The sequence below is a fragment of the Triticum urartu genome, chromosome 3A, assembly GCF_056163025.1.
Source record: "Triticum urartu cultivar PI428250 chromosome 3A, HENAU_Tu73, whole genome shotgun sequence".
NCBI lineage: Eukaryota > Viridiplantae > Streptophyta > Magnoliopsida > Poales > Poaceae > Triticum > Triticum urartu.
The window spans coordinates 689,998,713-690,019,021 of NC_141875.1; the positions used below are offsets into that span (position 1 = coordinate 689,998,713).

The following is a 20,309-nucleotide window of genomic DNA, read 5'->3' on the forward strand; positions in this document are numbered from 1 at the left end:
TAGACGGGATCAAACCTCACAAGTGAAATGAAGTACATATGGAGGTTCAGAATGTTACAAAAGACTAACCTTCATCAACTGGTTGGCCTGGTTCTTCAGTGTCTCCTTTTGCTCCACTATTAGATCAGAGAAATGCTCATCCATCTGGTTCTTAAGATCCAATAATTTTCTGAAAGTGTACTTTAATGTGCTATGTGGACGGCTCAAGCTTGGGAAACTATACTTAATCAAGTACGGGTTATGCAAAATTAGATATCCAAAGTCAAGACCAGCCGTAGCTAGCTCAAGGGACAGCTCTCCAAGTAGAAAAACGGTGAGTTTGGGATCTAAATCACAAAGAAACCAATCCAACTCCCACCGACTCCGACCATCAGTTTGGAACTCCAGACCAGAGAAAGAGGTATCTATCACTACTCTAGCTCCAGAACTAGCACAAAGAGAAAGCAAACTTTCTATCTCATTGTTACTGTACACGAAGACAGAAGGATTTGTTGTGGGACCAGATATATAAACCCATGACCGAGATGCGTTCACACTGCGAATTGCATCAGCCAGAGCCAATGGTTCAATTTTGAAGCCTGATTCCACGTTTGTTGGAATAGTGAGCGTACGTGCATTCATAAACTTTGCTGCCGAGACATAGTGACCATTGGTGCCCAAGGGGTATAGGAAAGTACCTCCTTCTTGCATGCAACAAAGAACAAGTTTGCGGAAGAGTGCAAGGCACTACCGGAATCGCCCCCTATGCCGACGGCCAGGGCCGTCGGCATAGGCCTGAGTCCCATCAGGATAGACCTATGCCGACAGCCCCCGTCGGCATAGGGCCGTCGGCAACATATGCGTCGGCACAGCCAGGGAGGCCGTCGGCATAGAAAAGCTGTCGGCGTATATGATACGCCGACGGGGGCCGTACATCTATGCCGACGGCCCCGGCCGTCGGCAACTATCACGCCTAACGGCGGCCGCCGTCAAGTCTGCCCAACGACTGGTCGCCACGTGGCATCCCTATGCCGACGGCCTAGCCGTCGGCTTAGTCAAAAACTATGCCGACGGCTCGACCGTCGGCATAGGTGTGCCACGTGGCGACCAGCCGCTGCTCGTGGACCAGGGGCCGTCGGCATCTCTGTGCACACACGGATCGATGACGTGGCGTGGCACACAGATCGTTGACATGGCAGAGGGGCCTATGCCGACGGCTGTGCCGTAGGCATACCTCTGCCACAGATATGCCGACGGTCGCCGTTACCGCCCGTCGGCGTAGGATCAACACCGTCAAATGGTCAGCGCTGACTGGGCAGGTGGGCCCGGGCTATGCTGACGGCCTATCCTATGCCGACGGGCCCCGTAGGCGTAGCTCGGGCGGTCCCGACGGCGTCGTCAATGCCGACGGCCCCGTCGGCATAGATGGATGTATGCCGACGGCTATTCTACGCCTACGGCCTATCCTTGGCCGTCGGCATAGGTCCATAGATGCCGACGGGGGCCGTCGGCATAGATTTGGCCGTCGGCAACCCCAGTTTTTCTGGTAGTGAGGGAGGTGTGGCCATATATAATTTCAGAACGATAGTTTGTTGGGAAACCATAGCTATCTTTCACTAGCTGTTCGATGCTGGAACGGACAACAGTTTCAGAATCAGTGACGTTCTGCCTAACAAAACTTTCAAAAATGGAGGCTTTCATTGCAGAAGGCACTGGCAAGAAGCTACGATCTAAATCCATATGAATGACGCCAGATTCCTTGGAATCAGGAACAAAAAAGTCAGCTTCTTTTAGGATAGAGATAGCTGAATTTGAAAATCCTACCATCTTGTCAGGTATCACTTCTGCAGGTCGTCTCTGAAAAAGATAAAAGAAAAGAAAACACAGGTCACACAATATTCCATAGGTCCCCATTTTCTGAAGTGGGATATCCCGTAGGTCATTCCACATTAATTCTACGCCAAATAAGAAATAAAGATGGAAATTATAAACCAAGCATTCCCATTAATACATTTAGCTGGTCCTCCTGACTAGGTGTTATCAAACTAAGAGATGGCTAATCCTGTTTACCTTTTGTTGTCGATGCCTCTCACCAATTTGAAAAGCCAGCAGCTCATGGACAAGACAGCCATAATAGTTCTGGCTGATTACAGAGGTACGCCCTTCCAATAGTTCAATAGTTTGTGATAGTGCCTTGCAGACAGCTCCATCTTCAGAAATGACAAAAGCAACTTCCAGATCAGGATATACCTGAAAGTTTTAATCGAAAATAAGATAAAGCAAATGCAAATGAAAACATCTGGAAATTGATTTAAAGCATATATGTAAGTATGCGCAGAAGTTCAAATACAGTTCCATTCAATGGAAATCAAATGATGTGGTTAAGTTACGGTTACCTGATTCTTTACTAAACTGCACAGTATAGCTGTATGGGAAGGTAGGGAGTTTCCAGCAAGATATTTCAATACACCATTAGATCTTGGCAGACTAGACAACTCCAGATGCTCTGATATATCTAGGAGTAACCGAGAACCAACATCTTTCGTTGCGCTTAGTAAATTCACAACAGCAGCACTGGTGATAGCCTCAAATTGAACCATGCCAGCAACAACAACCTGAGGCTTCAATTTCCTGATCAACTCGATCAGCAAATCTGATTGGCGTGGTGCCTCAATTACACCGATAGTGTCTTTACCGTCTGCTCTTTCCTGAAATTTCAAGAAGTAGCAGTAGCATCTACATTATTGTGTTATATAGAATGAGTGTCTTATCACCACCCACTCTTTTATCATAGAACGAACATGCCATTTCTACTGTCCCTCCGAGAAAGATTAAAAAGAAAATGAAAGGATGTGACACTATGAAGTACTAGAGACCTTGTTTTTACCGGAAAACTGTAGGGGAGACCCGACAGTACATTCTATTAAAAGAAGGGTCAATTATCCTTTTGCCCTCAGTGGTGTCCATGTGCTCAGTTTTGCCCTTAGATGCGAATTGTCCTCAGTTTTGCCCCTAGTCCGAGCACAGCAGCTATGACGAGGCCAAACGGCCATATTTGAGTCCATTCCGTCCGCCGGCGTTAGTGGTTGTGGGTCCGGAGCTTACACGTGGGACCGCGTGGACGTGGGTCCGGAGCTGACATGTAGGCCCGTGCAACTAAATCCCCAAATCATTCTAGCTCACACCCATCCGCCCGGTCGGCTGTCCTGCGCCGCCGCCGCCGCCACCTGCGCCGCGGCCAGCACCTGCCCCACCACCAGCTGCACGGCCTGCTCCGCCGCTACCTCCCTGCGCCTATGCTCCACAGCTACCTGTGACGCCCACCACCTTCCTGCGATGCCACAGGTGGGGCGCCCGCCACCTGCTCGATCCGCGGCGCGGCCTCCTTCCGTGCGCCCGGCCGGAGCGCTCAAAGGTGGGGGGCTGCTGGAGCTATTTAAACTAGGAGGAAGAACCCTAGGGAGAAATGGTGAGCAGCGGCGACCCCGGAGTATTTGGCGAGGCAGGCATCGGGCCGGAGATCCGCCGCGTCCACGACTGGGTTCCCGAGGGGTAAGTCTCGCCTCTTGTTTAGATTGAGCTTAGTTGTGCATTTGAACACTCGATTCGAGTAGGTTTGCCCAATTAGTGTGCTGATTGCGTCTCTGTTTTTTGCCGGTTAGGATGGAGTTGCGGTTTGCTTTCATGGTGCACATTAGAAGGGACCGGTACATGTTCGATGCAAAGGATAAGAAGAAATACCAAGGAGGTTTTGATTATCGGTTGCCAATGGCTAGTAATTGGAGTTTCAGACAATTTGGGGAGGTAATTTGTAGCCAATATCCTTGGGGTTTGCTTGATGAAGTGGTATACAAATACTATGATGGGAAAAAGAATTGGGTGACAGTTAGTAATGATGAAGAGCTAGCTACCATGTTTGTTAGGCATAAAGAGAAAGATAATTTTCATGTGAGGCTGCAAGTTGATGTGCTTGAGCAGGCATTTGGACCTAGGATGGCGGGTGCAACACCTCGGGGAGAACCAAGTCGTCGTAATGGCATCTCTAGTCAGAACAGTTCAGTTGGTGCACGACGACGTGGTGGCTCGACAAGTGTGGGCAATAGCAGTAGGGTCCCCCTTGAAATGGAGCCTGATGGCTACAATTCTGGGGTTGATGAAGAGAAGCTATATTCTGATGTTATTCGGAATTTACGACGGGCACCTCGGACTGAAAATCAAGATGAGGCTCACAATGCAGTCCCTGTGGATGATGACGCGATGGGTGAGGACGAAGACCTTGCAGCTGTTGAATGGGACCCTTTGAACCCTCATATGGAAGAAGGTACAATTTTTGCATCCATGAATGAGTGTAGAAATGCACTTGTGACATACTGCATCAAGGTAGAACATACTTTCAAAGTTGACAAGAGTGATCAAGTACGTTACAGAGTGCACTATCCGACTGAAGGTTGTCCATGGAGGCTGCTTGCATCTAAAATGCGGAATAGCACTAATGTTTAGGTCAAAGTGAACCCTTTTAATCACACATGCCAGGAATCAACCCTTAGGAAGGATACAATCAGTAGAGCCAAGTCAAGATGGGTGGCAGAAGAAGTAAAGAAGTGGGTGAAAGAAAACCAACAAGTGGGTCCAAAGAAATTACAGAAGAACATCAAAGATAAGTTCAAGATAGATTTACCCTATATGAGATTGTTCAATGGTAAACAACATGCTATGGATTCTATTTATGGTAACTGGCAGGAAAGTTTTCAATTGTTGTATTCATTCAAAGGTGAAGTGGAGAGGACAAGCCCAGGTAGTATTGTACATATTGATCACCACACCGTGGAGTACACATTCAGGGGAGTGACAAATACCAAGGAATGCTTTAGGAGGGTTTTTGTCTGCTTTGAGGCTTGTTGCCGGGGTTTTTTGACAGGCTGCAGGCCTTATTTGGCTATTGATGCCACTTTTCTCACAGGGAGGTTTAAAGGACAGTTAGTAGCAGCTTGTGCAGTTGATGCACATAGTTTTGTATTTCCAGTTGCCTATGGTGTACTGGAGACAGAGTCTGAGGAGAGCTGGACTTGGTTTTTGCATAATCTCCGCCAGGCTATTGCACATCCCAATGGGTTGGTCATTCATACAGATGCCTGCAAAGGTTTAGAAGTGGCCGTGGACAATGTGTTCCCTGGAGTAGAGCATAGGGAATGCATGCGTCACCTTGCTGCAAATTTCATGAAGAAATTCAAAGGAAAGGTATATACCGGCAATTTATGGCCAGCATCTTTGATATGCAGTGTGAAGAAGCACAACTACCACTTGAGGCAGTTATACATGAATCCCAAAGTGAAAGAATACTTGGAAACACACCACTCCAAGTTATGGGCCAGAAGCCAATTCAGTGAAGTGAGCAAAGTTGACTATGTGCACAATAATCTAGCAGAGTCTTTCAACCCAACGATCCGGAAACTAAAGGGTCATTATGTGGTGGATTTGCTTGACAGGATAAGGATAGAATACATGCAGAAATTTCATTATCGTGCAGGAACAGCCGAGGCAAAATTCATGGGCCACATTATCATCCCTGCCGTGATGAATGAACTGAAGCAGAAGACAACAGGCTTGAAAATGAACATGACTCTTTGCTCGGGTAACACAGCAGAGATATCATATTTGGATAAAGAGAAGAGGGAATGGAGATATCCAGTGGATTTAGAAGCTAGAACTTGCAGTTGTAGGCAATGGCAGATAACCGGGTTGCCATGCATTGATGCCTTGTTTTTCATCACTTCTCTCCTAGGTCCAGCAGGGAACATACAGCAGTATGTGCATGATTACTACTTTGTTGCAAGGTTCAAAGCCACATATGCTTATGCCTTGCCTGCTATGGAGGGAAAACAACAATGGGACATGGTGGACCCTGGATTCAAGCTTTGCGCTCCAATTCTGAAGAAAGCACCAGGTAGACCAAGGAAGAGTCGAATCAGACCTCGCAGCGAAGGAGCTGGACTTGGAGCGAGGAAGCGTAAGTACACAAGGTGTGGTGGGTCTGGTCATTTTGGTAAGTATTGTGCACAGTAGATCCAGCGTTCGGAGAGAGTTTCGATGAAGGCTTCGATGAAAATGTTGGTCAGCAGCCGGTTGCCTCAACAGATGATGAAAATGATGGTCAACAGTCGGTTGCATCAGATGAGGATTTTGACGAGGTTCCAAATGATGATGGTCAACAGCCGCATGATTTTGACGATGATCCAAAATATCCTCCAAATAATGATTCAAGTGAGGCTCCAAATGGTGATCCAAGTGAGGCTCTAAATGGTGGTGATGGTGATCCAAGTGAGGCTCCAAATGATGATCCAAGTGAGGCTCCAAATGGTGACCAACCTTCTGTTGTTATGAGTTCTGCTAGGTATGTAAATCTTGCAAGGGTCAAATACTACTGTACATCTATCACTTGACATGATCTCATTACCGTTTATGTTTTGCACAGCTCTATGGTAGGTTTGAAGAAGACGCGCAAGGTACCGACAACCAAGAGAAGAAGAGAAAAAACAATGAGCACAAGGTGCACGAGGAGCAAAGTGATGGCAAGAAGCTCAAGGAACAGACAGAAGCCCCAACGCTATCTATGAATAATTATGAAACATTATGAATAAGGGATGATGTTGTATTATGAAACATTTATCACTTGACATGTTGTATTTCTATTGGATGATGTTGGACCTATGTTAGAAGTATGTTTGACATGATGTTTAAATATCTGTTGGATGATGTTTGAATGAGCACATGGTTTTTCCTTTTTTTGATTTTTTTGAATTTTGTTTTGCTCATTTAAATTCTAGTCAAACCTAACTTTGACCAAGATTTAAACAAGTCTAAAATATCAAAATGAAAAACTAAGCCCGGATACTTCTTAGTCAATCCAAAATGAAGTTGTGGTGAGCTTTTTGAAATTTTCATGAAAAATGTGTTAAAAAGAGGGGTCCAAAGGTAGGGTAAACGGCCTCATTTCTAAGCAAAGTTTTTTTCGACCTTGTCTAAATCAGCCAAATAACTTTCCTACACATATATTCTATATGTACAGACAATGTGCGCTGGTTTTTCCATTTTTTGATTTTTTTAATTTGTTTTGCTCATTTGAATTCTGGCCAAACTTAACTTTGACCAAGATTTAAACAAGTGTAAAACATCAAAATGAAAAACTAAGCTTGGATCCTTCTTAGTCACTCCAAAATGAAGTTGTGATTAGTTTTTTGAAATTTTCATGTTCATTTCCCCAAAACACTTCTCTTCACTTCATACAAGAGAGTTTGAGATACTCGAGATATCATACAATACACATGAACTTATTGTTGGAAATATGCCCTAGAGGCAATAATAAAAGCATTATTATTATATTTCCTTGTTCATGATAATTGTCTTTATTCATGCTATAATTGTGTTATCCGGAAACCGTAATACATATGTGAATAACAGACACCAACATGTCCCTAGTGAGCCTCTAGTTGACTAGCTCGTTGATCAACAGATAGTCATGGTTTCCTGACTATGGACATTGGATGTCATTGATAACGAGATCACATCATTAGGAGAATGATGTGATGGACAAGACCCAATCCTAAACATAGCACAAGATCATATAGTTCGTTTGCTAGAGTTTTCCAATGTCAAGTATCTTTTCCTTAGACCATGAGATCGTGTAACTCCCGGATACCGTAGGAGTGCTTTGGGTGTGCCAAACGTCACAACGTAACTGGGTGACTATAAAGGTAGACTACGGGTATCTCCGAAAGTGTCTGTTGGGTTGACATGGATCAAGACTGGGATTTGTCACTCCGTATGACGGAGAGGTATCACTGGGCCCACTCGGTAATGCATCATCATATTGAGCTCAAAGGGACCAAGTGTCTGGTCACGGGATCATGCATTACGGTACGAGTAAAGTGACTTGCCGGTAACGAGATTGAACGAGGTATTGGGATACCGACGATCGAATCTCGGGCAAGTAACATATCGATTGACAAAGGGAATTGCATACGGGGTTGATTGAATCCTCGACATCGTGGTTCATCCGATGAGATCATCGTGGAGCATGTGGGAGCCAACATGGGTATCCAGATCCCGCTGTTGGTTATTGATTGGAGAGTCGTCTCGGTCATGTCTGCTTGTCTCCCGAACCCGTAGGGTCTACACACTTAAGGTTCGGTGACGCTAGGGTTGTGAAGATATGTATATGCAGAAACCCGAATGTTGTTCGGAGTCCCGGATGAGATCCCGGACGTCACGAGGAGTTCCGGAATGGTCCGGAGGTGAAGAATTATATATAGAAAGTGCTGTTTCGGGCATCGGGACAAGTTTCGGTGTTATCGGTATTGTACCGGGACCACCGGAAGGGTCCCGGGGGTCCACCGGGTGGGGCCACCTATCCCGGAGGGCCCCATGGGCTGAAATAGGAGGGAACCCAGCCCATAGTGGGCTGGGGCGCCAGCCCCTATAGGCCCATGCGCCTAGGGTTCCACCATGGAAGAGTCCATGTGGTGGAAGGCACCCCTAGGTGCCTTGGGGGGGAGGGTAACCTCCCCTTGGCCGCCGCCCCCCTCTAGTAGATCTCATCTACTAGGGCCGGCGCCCCCCCATGGCACCCCTATATATAGTGGGGGGAGAGGAGGGATTTCAGACCAGCCCCTGGCGCCTCCCTCTCTCCCCGTTACGTCTCCTTTTCGTAGTATAGGCGAAGCCCTGCTACTGTGACGCCCTGCATCCAACACCACGCCGTCGTGCTGCTGGATCTTCATCAACCTCTCCTTCCCCCTTGCTGGATCAAGAAGGAGGAGACGTCTCCCGTCCCGTACGTGTGTTGAACGCGGAGGTGCCGTCCGTTCGGCGCTGGTCATCGGTGATTTGGATCACGTCGAGTACGACTACATCATCACCGTTCTTTTGAACGCTTCCGCGCGCGATCTACAAAGGTATGTAGATGCATCCGATAGCTCGTTGCTAGTTGAACTCCTAGATGATCTTGGTGAAACGAGTAGGAAAATTTTTCTTTTCTGCAACGTTCCCCAACAGTGGCATCATGAGCTAGGTCTATGCGTAGTTCTTCTTGCGCGAGTAGAACACAATTAGTTGTGGGCGTGGATTTGTCAACTTTCTTGCCGTTACTAGTCTTTTCTTGCTTCAGCGGTATTGTGGGATGAAGCGGCCCGGACCAACCTTACACGTACGCTTACGTGAGACCGGTTCCACCGACTAACATGCACTAGTTGCATAAGGTGGCTGGCGGGTGTCTGTCTCTCCTACTTTAGTTGGAGCGGATTCGATGAACAGGGTCCTTATGAAGGGTAAATAGAAGTTGACAAATCACGTTGTGGCTTTAACGTAGGTAAGAAGACGTTCTTGCTAGAACCCTAAATCAGCCACGTAAAACTTGCAACAACAATTAGAGGACGTCTAACTTGTTTTTGCAGCAAGTGGTTTGTGATATGATATGGCCAAAGTTGTGATGAATGATGAATGATCTATATGTGATGTATGAGATGTTCATGCTATTGTAATAGGAATCACGACTTGCATGTCGATGAGTATGACAACCGGCAGGAGCCATAGGAGTTGTCTTTATTCTTTTATATGACCTGCGTGTCATTGAGAAACGCCATGTAAATTACTTTACTTTATTGCTAAACGCGTTAGCCATAGTAGTAGAAGTAATAGTTGGCGAGAAACTTCATGGAGACACGATGATGGAGATCATGATGATGGAGATCATGGTGTCAAGCCGGTGACAAGATGATCATGGAGCCCCAAGATGGAGATCAAAGGAGCTGTGTGATATTGGCCATATCATGTCACGTTTATTATTTGATTACATGTGATGTTTATCATGTTATGCATCTTGTTTACTTAGAACGACGGTAGTAAATAAGATGATCCCTCATAACAATTTCAAGAAGTGTTCTCCCCTAACTGTGCACCGTTGCTACAGTTCGTCGTTTCTAAGCACGCCGTGATGATCGGGTGTGATGGATCCTTACGTTCACATACAACGGGTGTAAGACAGTTTTACACATGCAAAACACTTAGGGTTAACTTGACGAGCCTAGCATGTGTATAGACATGGCCTCGGAACACAGAAGACCGAAAGGTCGAGCATGAGTCGTATAGAAGATACGATCAACATGAAGATGTTCACCGACGTTGACTAGTCCGTCTCACGTGATGATCGGACACGGCCTAGTTAACTCGGATCATGTAATACTTAGATGACTAGAGGGATGTCTAATCTAAGTGGGAGTTCATTAATAATTTGATTAGATGAACTTAATTATCATGAACTTAGTCTAAAATCTTTGCAATATGTCTTGTAGATCAAATGGCCAACGTAGTCCTCAACTTCAACGCGTTCCTAGAGAAAACCAAGCTGAAAGACGATGGCAGTAACTATACGGACTGGGTCCGGAACCTAAGGATCATCCTCATAGCTGCCAAGAAAGATTATGTCCTACAAGCACCGCTAGGTGATCCACCCGTCCCACAGAACCAAGACGTTATGAACGCTTGGTAGACACGTGCTGATGACTACTCCCTAGTTCAGTGCGGCATGCTTTACAGCTTAGAGCCGGGGCTCCAAAAACGTTTTGAGAGACATGGAGCATACGAGATGCTCGAAGAGCTGAAAATGGTTTTTCAAGCTCATGCCCGGATCGAGAGATATGAATTCTCCGATAAGTTCTTCAGCTGTAAGATGGAGGAAAATAGTTCTGTCTGTGAGCACATACTCACTATGTCTGGGTTACATAACCGCTTGTCTCAGCTGGGAGTTAATCTCCCGGATGATGCGGTCATTGACAGAATCCTCCAGTCGCTTCCACCAAGCTACAAGAGCTTCGTGATGAACTTCAACATGCAGGGGATGCAAAAGACCATTCCTGAGTTGTTCTCAATGCTGAAATCAGCGGAGGTAGAAGTCAAGAAGGAACATCAAGTGTTGATGGTCAATAAAACCACTAAGTTCAAGAAAGGCAAGGGTAAAAAGAACTTCAAGAAGGACGGCAAGGAAGTTGCCGCGCCCGGCAAGCAAGCTGCCGGGAAGAAGCCAAAGAATGGACCCAAGCCCGAGACTGAGTGCTTTTATTGCAAAGGGAAGGGTCACTGGAAGCGGAACTTCCCTAAATACTTAGCGGACAAGAAGGCCGGCAAAACAAAAGGTATATGTGATATACATGTAATTGATGTGTACCTAACCAGTACTCGTAGTGACTCCTGGGTATTTGATACCGGTGCCGTTGCTCATATTTGTAACTCACAGCAGGAGCTACGGAATAAACGGAGACTGGCGAAGGACGAGGTGACGATGCGCGTCGGGAATGGTTCCAAGGTCGATGTGATCGCCGTCGGCACGCTGCCTCTACATTTACCTACGGGATTAGTTTTAAACCTCAATAATTGTTATTTAGTGCCAGCTTTGAGCATGAACATTGTATCGGGATCTCGTTTAATTCGAGATGGCTACTCATTTAAATCTGAGAATAATGGTTGTTCCATTTATATGAGAGATATGTTTTATGGTCATGCTCCTATGGTAAATGGTTTATTCTTAATGAATCTCGAGCGTATTGCTACACATATTCATAGTGTGAGTACCAAAAGATGTAAAGTTGATAATGATAGTACCACATACTTGTGGCACTGCCGCCTTGGTCACATAGGTGTCAAACGCATGAAGAAGCTCCATGCAGATGGACTTTTGGAGTCTCTTGATTATGAATCATTTGACACATGCGAACCATGCCTTATGGGTAAAATGACCAAGACTCCGTTCTCAGGAACAATGGAGCGAGCAACCAACTTATTGGAAATCATACATACTGATGTGTGCGGTCCAATGAGTGTTGAGGCTCGCGGTGGCTATCGTTATGTTCTCACCCTCACTGATGACTTAAGTAGATATGGGTATGTCTACTTAATGAAACACAAGTCTGAAACCTTTGAAAAGTTCAAGGAATTTCAGAGTGAGGTTGAGAATCAACGTGACAGAAAAATCAAGTTTCTACGATCAGATCGTGGAGGAGAATACTTGAGTCACGAATTTGGCACACACTTAAGAAAAAGTGGAATAGTTTCACAACTCACGCCGCCTGGAACACCTCAGCGTAACGGTGTGTCCGAACGTCGTAATCGCACTCTATTGGATATGGTGCGGTCTATGATGTCTCTTACTGATTTACCGCTATCTTTTTGGGGCTATGCTTTAGAGACTGCCGCATTCACTTTAAATAGGGCTCCGTCGAAATCCATTGAGACGACACCGTTTGAATTATGGTTTGGTAAGAAACCTAAGTTGTCGTTTCTGAAAGTTTGGGGATGCGATGCTTATGTCAAGAAACTTCAACCTGAAAAGCTCGAACCCAAATCGGAAAAATGCGTGTTCATAGGATACCCAAAAGAAACTGTTGGGTACACCTTCTACCTCAGATCCGAAGGCAAGATCTTTGCTGCCAAGAATGGGTCCTTTCTAGAGAAAGAGTTTCTCTCGAAAGAAGTAAGTGGGAGGAAAGTAGAGCTTGATGAAGTATTACCTCTTGAACCGGAAAATGGCGCAACTCAAGAAAATGTTCTTGAGGTGCCAGCACCTACTAGAGAGGAAGTTAATGATAATGATCAAGATACTTCTGATCAAGCTCCTACTGAAATTCGAAGGTCCACTAGGACACGTTCCGCACCAGAGTGGTACGGCAACCCTGTCTTGGAAATCATGTTGTTAGACAACGGTGAACCTTCGAACTATGAAGAAGCAATGGCGAGCCCGGATTCCGACAAATGGCTAGAAGCCATGAAATCCGAGATAGGATCCATGTATGAAAATGAAGTATGGACTTTGACTGACTTGCCCGTTGAACGGCGAGCCATAGAAAATAAATGGATCTTTAAGAAGAAGACAGACGCGGATGGTAATGTGGCCATCTATAAAGCTCGGCTTGTCGCTAAAGGTTATCGACAAGTTCAAGGGGTTGACTACGATGAGACATTCTCACCGGTAGCGAAGCTGAAGTCCGTCCGAATCATGTTAGCGATTGCCGCATTCTATGATTATGAAATATGGCAAATGGACGTCAAAACGGCATTCCTTAATGGTTTCCTTAAGGAAGAATTGTATATGATGCAGCCGGAAGGTTTTGTCGATCCTAAGAATGCTGACAAAGTGTGCAAGCTCCAACGCTCGATTTATGGGCTGGTGCAAGCATCTCGGAGTTGGAACATTCGCTTTGATGAGATGATCAAAGCGTTTGGGTTTACGCAGACTTATGGAGAAGCCTGCGTTTACAAGAAAGTGAGTGGGAGCTCTGTAGCATTTCTCATATTATATGTAGATGACATACTTTTGATGGGAAATGATATAGAACTCTTGGACAGCATCAAGGCCTACTTGAATAAGAGTTTTTCAATGAAAGACCTTGGAGAAGCTGCTTATATATTAGGCATCAAAATCTATAGAGATAGATCGAGACGCCTCATAGGTCTTTCACAAAGCACATACCTTGATAAGATATTGAAGAAGTTCAATATGGATCATTCTAAGAAGGGGTTCTTACCTGTATTACAAGGTGTGAAATTGAGTTCAGCTCAATGTCCGACCACGGCAGAAGATATAGAAGAGATGAGTGTCATCCCCTATGCATCAGCCATAGGTTCTATTATGTATGCCATGCTGTGTACCAGACCTGATGTAAACCTTGCCGTAAGTTTGGTAGGAAGGTACCAAAGTAATCCCGGCAAGGAACACTGGACAGCGGTCAAGAATATCCTGAAGTACCTGAAAAGGACTAAGGAAATGTTTCTCGTTTATGGAGGTGACGAAGAGCTCGTCGTAAAGGGTTACGTCGACGCTAGCTTCGACACAGATCTGGATGACTCTAAGTCACAAACCGGATACGTGTATATTTTGAATGGTGGGGCAGTAAGCTGGTGCAGTTGCAAGCAAAGCGTCGTGGCGGGATCTACATGTGAAGCGGAGTACATGGCAGCCTCGGAGGCAGCACATGAAGCAATATGGGTGAAGGAGTTCATCACCGACCTAGGAGTCATAACCAATGCGTCGGGGCCGATCAAGCTCTTCTGTGACAACACTGGAGCTATTGCTCTTGCCAAGGAGCCCAGGTTTCACAAGAAGACAAGGCACATCAAGCGTCGCTTCAACTCCATTCGGGAAAATGTTCAAGATGGAGACATAGAGATTTGTAAAGTTCATACGGACCTGAATGTAGCAGATCCGTTGACTAAACCTCTCCCTAGGGCAAAACATGATCAACACCAGAATTCCATGGGTGTTCGATTCATCACAATGTAACTAGATTATTGACTCTAGTGCAAGTGGGAGACTGTTGGAAATATGCCCTAGAGGCAATAATAAAAGCATTATTATTATATTTCCTTGTTCATGATAATTGTCTTTATTCATGCTATAATTGTGTTATCCAGAAACCGTAATACATGTGTGAATAACAGACACCAACATGTCCCTAGTGAGCCTCTAGTTGACTAGCTCGTTGATCAACAGATATTCATGGTTTCCTGACTATGGACATTGGATGTCATTGATAACGAGATCACATCATTAGGAGAATGATGTGATGGACAAGACCCAATCCTAAACATAGCACAAGATCGTATAGTTCGTTTGCTAGAGTTTTCCAATGTCAAGTATCTTTTCCTTAGACCATGAGATCGTGTAACTCCCGGATACCGTAGGAGTGCTTTGGGTGTGCCAAACGTCACAACGTAACTGGGTGACTATAAAGGTAGACTACGGGTATCTCCGAAAGTGTCTGTTGGGTTGACATGGATCAAGACTGGGATTTGTCACTCCGTATGACGGAGAGGTATCACTGGGCCCACTCGGTAATGCATCATCATATTGAGCTCAAAGGGACCAAGTGTCTGGTCACGGGATCATGCATTACGGTACGAGTAAAGTGACTTGCCGGTAACGAGATTGAACGAGGTATTGGGATACCGACGATCGAATCTCGGGCAAGTAACATATCGATTGACAAAGGGAATTGCATACGGGGTTGATTGAATCCTCGACATCGTGGTTCATCCGATGAGATCATCGTGGAGCATGTGGGAGCCAACATGGGTATCCAGATCCCGCTGTTGGTTATTGACTGGAGAGTCGTCTCGGTCATGTCTGCTTGTCTCCCGAACCCGTAGGGTCTACACACTTAAGGTTCGGTGACGCTAGGGTTGTGAAGATATGTATATGCAGAAACCCGAATGTTGTTCGGAGTCCCGGATGAGATCCCGGACGTCACGAGGAGTTCCGGAATGGTCCGGAGGTGAAGAATTATATATAGAAAGTGCTGTTTCGGGCATCGGGACAAGTTTCGGGGTTATCGGTATTGTACCGGGACCACCGGAAGGGTCCCGGGGGTCCACCGGGTGGGGCCACCTATCCCGGAGGGCCCCATGGGCTGAAATAGGAGGGAACCCAGCCCATAGTGGGCTGGGGCGCCAGCCCCTATAGGCCCATGCGCCTAGGGTTCCACCATGGAAGAGTCCATGTGGTGGAAGGCACCCCTAGGTGCCTTGGGGGGGAGGGTAACCTCCCCTTGGCCGCCGCCCCCCTCTAGTAGATCTCATCTACTAGGGCCGGCGCCCCCCCATGGCACCCCTATATATAGTGGGGGGGAGAGGAGGGATTTCAGACCAGCCCCTGGCGCCTCCCTCTCTCCCCGTTACGTCTCCTTTTTGTAGTATAGGCGAAGCCCTGCTACTGTGACGCCCTGCATCCAACACCACGCCGTCGTGCTGCTGGATCTTCATCAACCTCTCCTTCCCCCTTGCTGGATCAAGAAGGAGGAGACGTCTCCCGTCCCGTACGTGTGTTGAACGCGGAGGTGCCGTCCGTTCGGCGCTGGTCATCGGTGATTTGGATCACGTCGAGTACGACTACATCATCACCGTTCTTTTGAACGCTTCCGCGCGCGATCTACAAAGGTATGTAGATGCATCCGATAGCTCGTTGCTAGTTGAACTCCTAGATGATCTTGGTGAAACGAGTAGGAAAATTTTTCTTTTCTGCAACGTTCCCCAACACTTATCATTTAAATGTATGTAAAGCTTGTTTATCAACTTAAATCGTTAGTATATGACATAAGAAGACTATGTGCGCAGGTTTTTTATTTTTCTGATTTTTATTTAATTTATTATGCTCATTTGAAATCTGGTCAAACATAGCTTTGACTGCTCCAAACCCCTCCCAAACCCCGCTAACCCTAGCGCTGAACAAGGACCGTTCATCTAACCCTAGTGGCAATCAAGGGCCATTGATCTAACCCTTCTAGAAGGAATCTGCGGGGAGGAGGGGGGCGATCCGCGAGATGCAATCTGATTAGCTGGGAGATTGTTTTTTTAACAAATACCCGGCATGCTGGATGGACCGTTGGGCCATCTCGTTGTCTGGGCCTGAGACCGCAGTAAATAGCCCGTCTCAGCCTTTCCAGGCCTTGCATGCATGGAGGCGGCGACGTGGGTTTGCATGCGCGGGAGGCGGCGACGTGGGTTTGCATGCGCGGGAGGCGAGCGAGGCGCGCTAGGCGAGCTAGGCTAGCGAGGCGAGCTAGGTGGTTCAGTGCAGTGGTTCAGGGCAGCGATTCACATGCACCGCCCGGTCAAAGAGCTATGCAGTGATTCAGATGCACGCACGCGCCCCATGCATCGTTTTCGTGCAAAAATTTAAGTGTGCAAAACGTAACGGATACACACATGCGTCCGGATTCACACACGCACCGTTCTCATCCTTTCTTTCTTCCTCTCCCGCCCACAGGCCTATAAATGGGGTGCCTCTTTTCCTCTCCCACCCACAAGCCAGATCTGATCCTCTCCAACTTCAAACACCCAAGCGACCGAGCCCTCCCCAAGGCGAGACCAAGTGAAGATGCAGTTCAACGGGCCGACCTTCAACCGTCCGCCTGTTGTGCCGGAGCTGCGCTACCCATCGGGCGTGCTCGTGGAGAGGGAGCTCCGTGTGTGGGATATTTCAAGGTGGAGGGGTTCCGTCGAACTCACCCGCGCCTTCCTCAGAGCCGGCTATGCCCACCTCCCACGGGGCTCGCCGAGGATGTTCACCCTCAACGAGGTTTGTGACCGCAGCGGCATCCTCCTACTGCTCACGGTCACCTTCACCAACCCGTTTGACGCGCGCGAGCTCCTCGGCCAAGTCTTTTGGTGCGGCTGCGAGGTCATCTTCTTCACCGTCTACAACATCTACACCAACTACGGGCGCATCTTCCCCGTTCCGAGCCAGATGCACTCCCTTCCCTACGACGAGGAGGAGGAGGTGTGAAGATGAAGACGGTGTTGAAGGGGCGCGCGCGGCCAAGGTGGAAGAAGAAGGTCAAGATGAAGATGTTCAAGCCCGGAGTCAAGCTCGTCATGTTTCGTTTTTTATTTTGTTGCTTTTCTATGTCGTGTCGTGTCGTGTCATGTTTCGTCATGTGTCTGTGAACTGTCCGTGAACTTATCTAAGTTATTGCAATGGTACGGTGTGTTCCATCTTATCTAAGTTATTAGGGTTTATTATATGTGTTAAAAAATGTCCCAAACATATCATTTCTTCCCTAAACAAGTCATGAAGTTCGAGAACTTGTGGTTTTCATTAATGAAAATCGGAGGGGGTGAGAAGCCCTCTGTTTCATTCAAACAAAAAGTCATGAACTAACATGCAAATTTATTCCCTTTAAATCCTAAACCAAGTGCCACTCTAACCCTAAACCAAGTGCCACTCTGACCAAAATCATGTGGTAGTGCAACATACATTTTCAACCTTCCAACCCTCCAAAATTTAAGTGCAAAACAATGGAAAACCACTCTCACGCGTGTGCAAACATTCACGGTCTCACTATTTTTTTTAAAAAAAATTCACAGTCTCACTATGTATACCTTCCTTCCCTACCCATGTTAAAATCTTACCATCTGTCCTAGTGGTTACCAGCGCAGCCCTAAACACCACAAACCCACGCGGTCCTAGGTTCGAGTCCCCAGCCGCACCAATTTTTTGTGCATTTTCCACCCTTCATTTTTTAGACAAATTATGTTTTTCTCAATGTAATGCCCTTAAAAAATGTTCATTTATTTTGGCACCTGGCGTAAACCTCTACCAGAGCTGAGGCACATTTTCCATGACATTTTGGTCTTTGATTTAAATCACGGTGTATTTGAATTGGATTAATTAACAGCTCCAAAAAATTTCTAACCTTAATTGTTTGGGTCCGGAATAATTCAATTAGCTTCCACAAAAAGTTTCAGCATTATGATTTACTGCCTAAATTAAATCAGAAAAGAAAACAGAAAAATACGCAAGAGAACCTCCGAATGGGCCTAATTGGATGCAGTTGGCCCATTAGTCTAGCCTGCACTTGGCTCTACGCTCTGAATTTGGCCCAAGAGCAACCTTTTTTTTTTGGACAGAAAGGTAGAGCAGAGATCTGCATTTCATTGATCAAAAGTTTCTAAATTCCTAATTTCTTCTCTTTTTTCCAACATATTTAAATGTTGGTCACTTCTTCTCTTTTTGTTTCAACATTTAAACAACTTTAACCAATATTTAAACTAGGTGAATTTCTCAAACAATTTAAAGATTATAAATTCCTCCATAATTCATGCCTTTCCATACATTTTCAATATTACAACCAGTGCGATTACAATACCTACAAATGCCCAAAAGTATTTGTAAATGGGTATTGGTAGTGCTTGATCTTCAAGCTTCCTAACCTTCTTCTTCAACATCCTAAGCTCAACAGCTAGCTCTCTGTCAGTGCGTGCTTCGCCCTCCATCTCTTCTTCCGGAGCTCGTGGTGCGGCCATTGCCGTTCGTGGCAGCATGCGCAACCATTCTTCATGCTCTTCTTGCAGTTCATTCATCAGAGTCTTGCCCAGAGCATCGACCCAAAGAAAGAAGCATGTCACCTGCATGAACACCAAACAGATCAACCCATTGCTCAAAGATCCCGACCATGAAAATGGTGCAATTGCCCCGATTCTTATCCCATTCTCGCTACACACGTAGAACGGACGATTCTGGTTCCTCGGTGTCTGAGAAACCCTCCGATCAACGCCCGCCCGGCACCGCGGACAGACGAAGACAGGCATGTCCACACGCACCCGGCTCTGCATCCGCAAGGTGGCGTGGGAGCTTGAGGAAGACATGGAGCTCGGAGCCGAAGGGGATCTCAACGCCGTCGTGCCCTCCACTGCTAGCTTCCCACCGCCGCGCCCTCCACAGCTAGCTTCCCGCCACCGTGCTCTCTCTCGCCGTGGTCACTGCCGTGCTCTCTGTCGCCGTGGTCATTGCAGCTGTCGCCCGCTTATATAGCACACCCGCCAACGGCTCTCTGCTCAACGGCTCTCTGCTGGGTCCCACAAGCCATGCGTGCAACGGTCTGAATAAAATTGGCCGTCTCTGCCGCCTGGTCCCACCTGTAAGGGCCGAGTCAAAAGGTTGACCTGACGGAGACGGCAGAGTTCACGAAACGAGTCGGTGCGCACGGACTAGGTGCAAAACTGAGCACAATTCGCATCTGAGGGCAAAACTGAGTACATGGACACCACTGAGGGCAAAAGGATAATTAACCCTTAAAAGAAAGCATATGTACACGGGGAAACATATATACAAAGAGCGGAAGGTGGATGTATAACAGGAGGGGAAGAAAGAGGAAAATAAACTAGACTAGAGGACTCATCCAGCTAGTACAGAACTAGAGATCAGATCTTGCACAAAGGAAAGGTGGTAGCATGACACACGCAAAGGCACAGATGGATGATTGCATATCATGTGTCTGAATGGGAAGATCAATGCTCATAGACGGAGAGAAATGTACCTCAATCGCTAAAGATCTTAACCACTGCTTCGGCAAATGTCTGGTCAGATGTTCATCAACAATTGCAAGGGCCGGTGAGAACAATTGAAGAGCATTTTCTATTGCCACAGCATGGGAAGGGAATACAACAACATTCTAGTGACCAGAACAGAAAAAGGGTATCAGATAGATCTTATGAATTTCTAGTAAGCGAAGATAATTGTAAACAGGCAACAAATACCATATCTTACTTCTTACATCAGATGTCAGTGAGATGTGGTGGTAGCACTTCATAAATCCAGCAACAAGATTCCGGAAGTTTAGACATCCAGCTAGAGGCTCACAAGGATTGGTTTTATTATCTTTCAAAAAACTAGCTAGGTATGCTAGGAAGGGAATATTTTCATCAGCAACAGAATCGTCATCGAAGGACAAATCAAGGGAACTGCTGACTTCATGAAATCCATCTTTAAGAAACTCAAATATTTTCTT

At 46.4% G+C, this 20,309-nt stretch overlaps 1 protein-coding gene and 1 pseudogene across 1 annotated transcript; one reads left to right on the forward strand and one right to left on the reverse strand.

Moving 5' to 3' along the window:
• Positions 1 to 1,928: 1,928 nt before the first annotated feature.
• LOC125547213 (methionine S-methyltransferase-like) lies at positions 1,929 to 20,309 on the reverse strand. The gene is made up of 5 exons (XM_087516038.1): positions 20,076 to 20,309; positions 19,839 to 19,973; positions 2,376 to 2,687; positions 2,050 to 2,229; positions 1,929 to 1,934 (listed from the first exon to the last, which is right to left on the reverse strand). Exons 1-5 carry the CDS (start codon positions 20,109 to 20,111, stop codon positions 1,929 to 1,931), a joined length of 669 nt encoding a protein of 222 aa, XP_087372164.1. The 5' UTR covers positions 20,112 to 20,309.
• LOC147981667 (uncharacterized) lies at positions 3,647 to 6,613 on the forward strand (annotated as a pseudogene).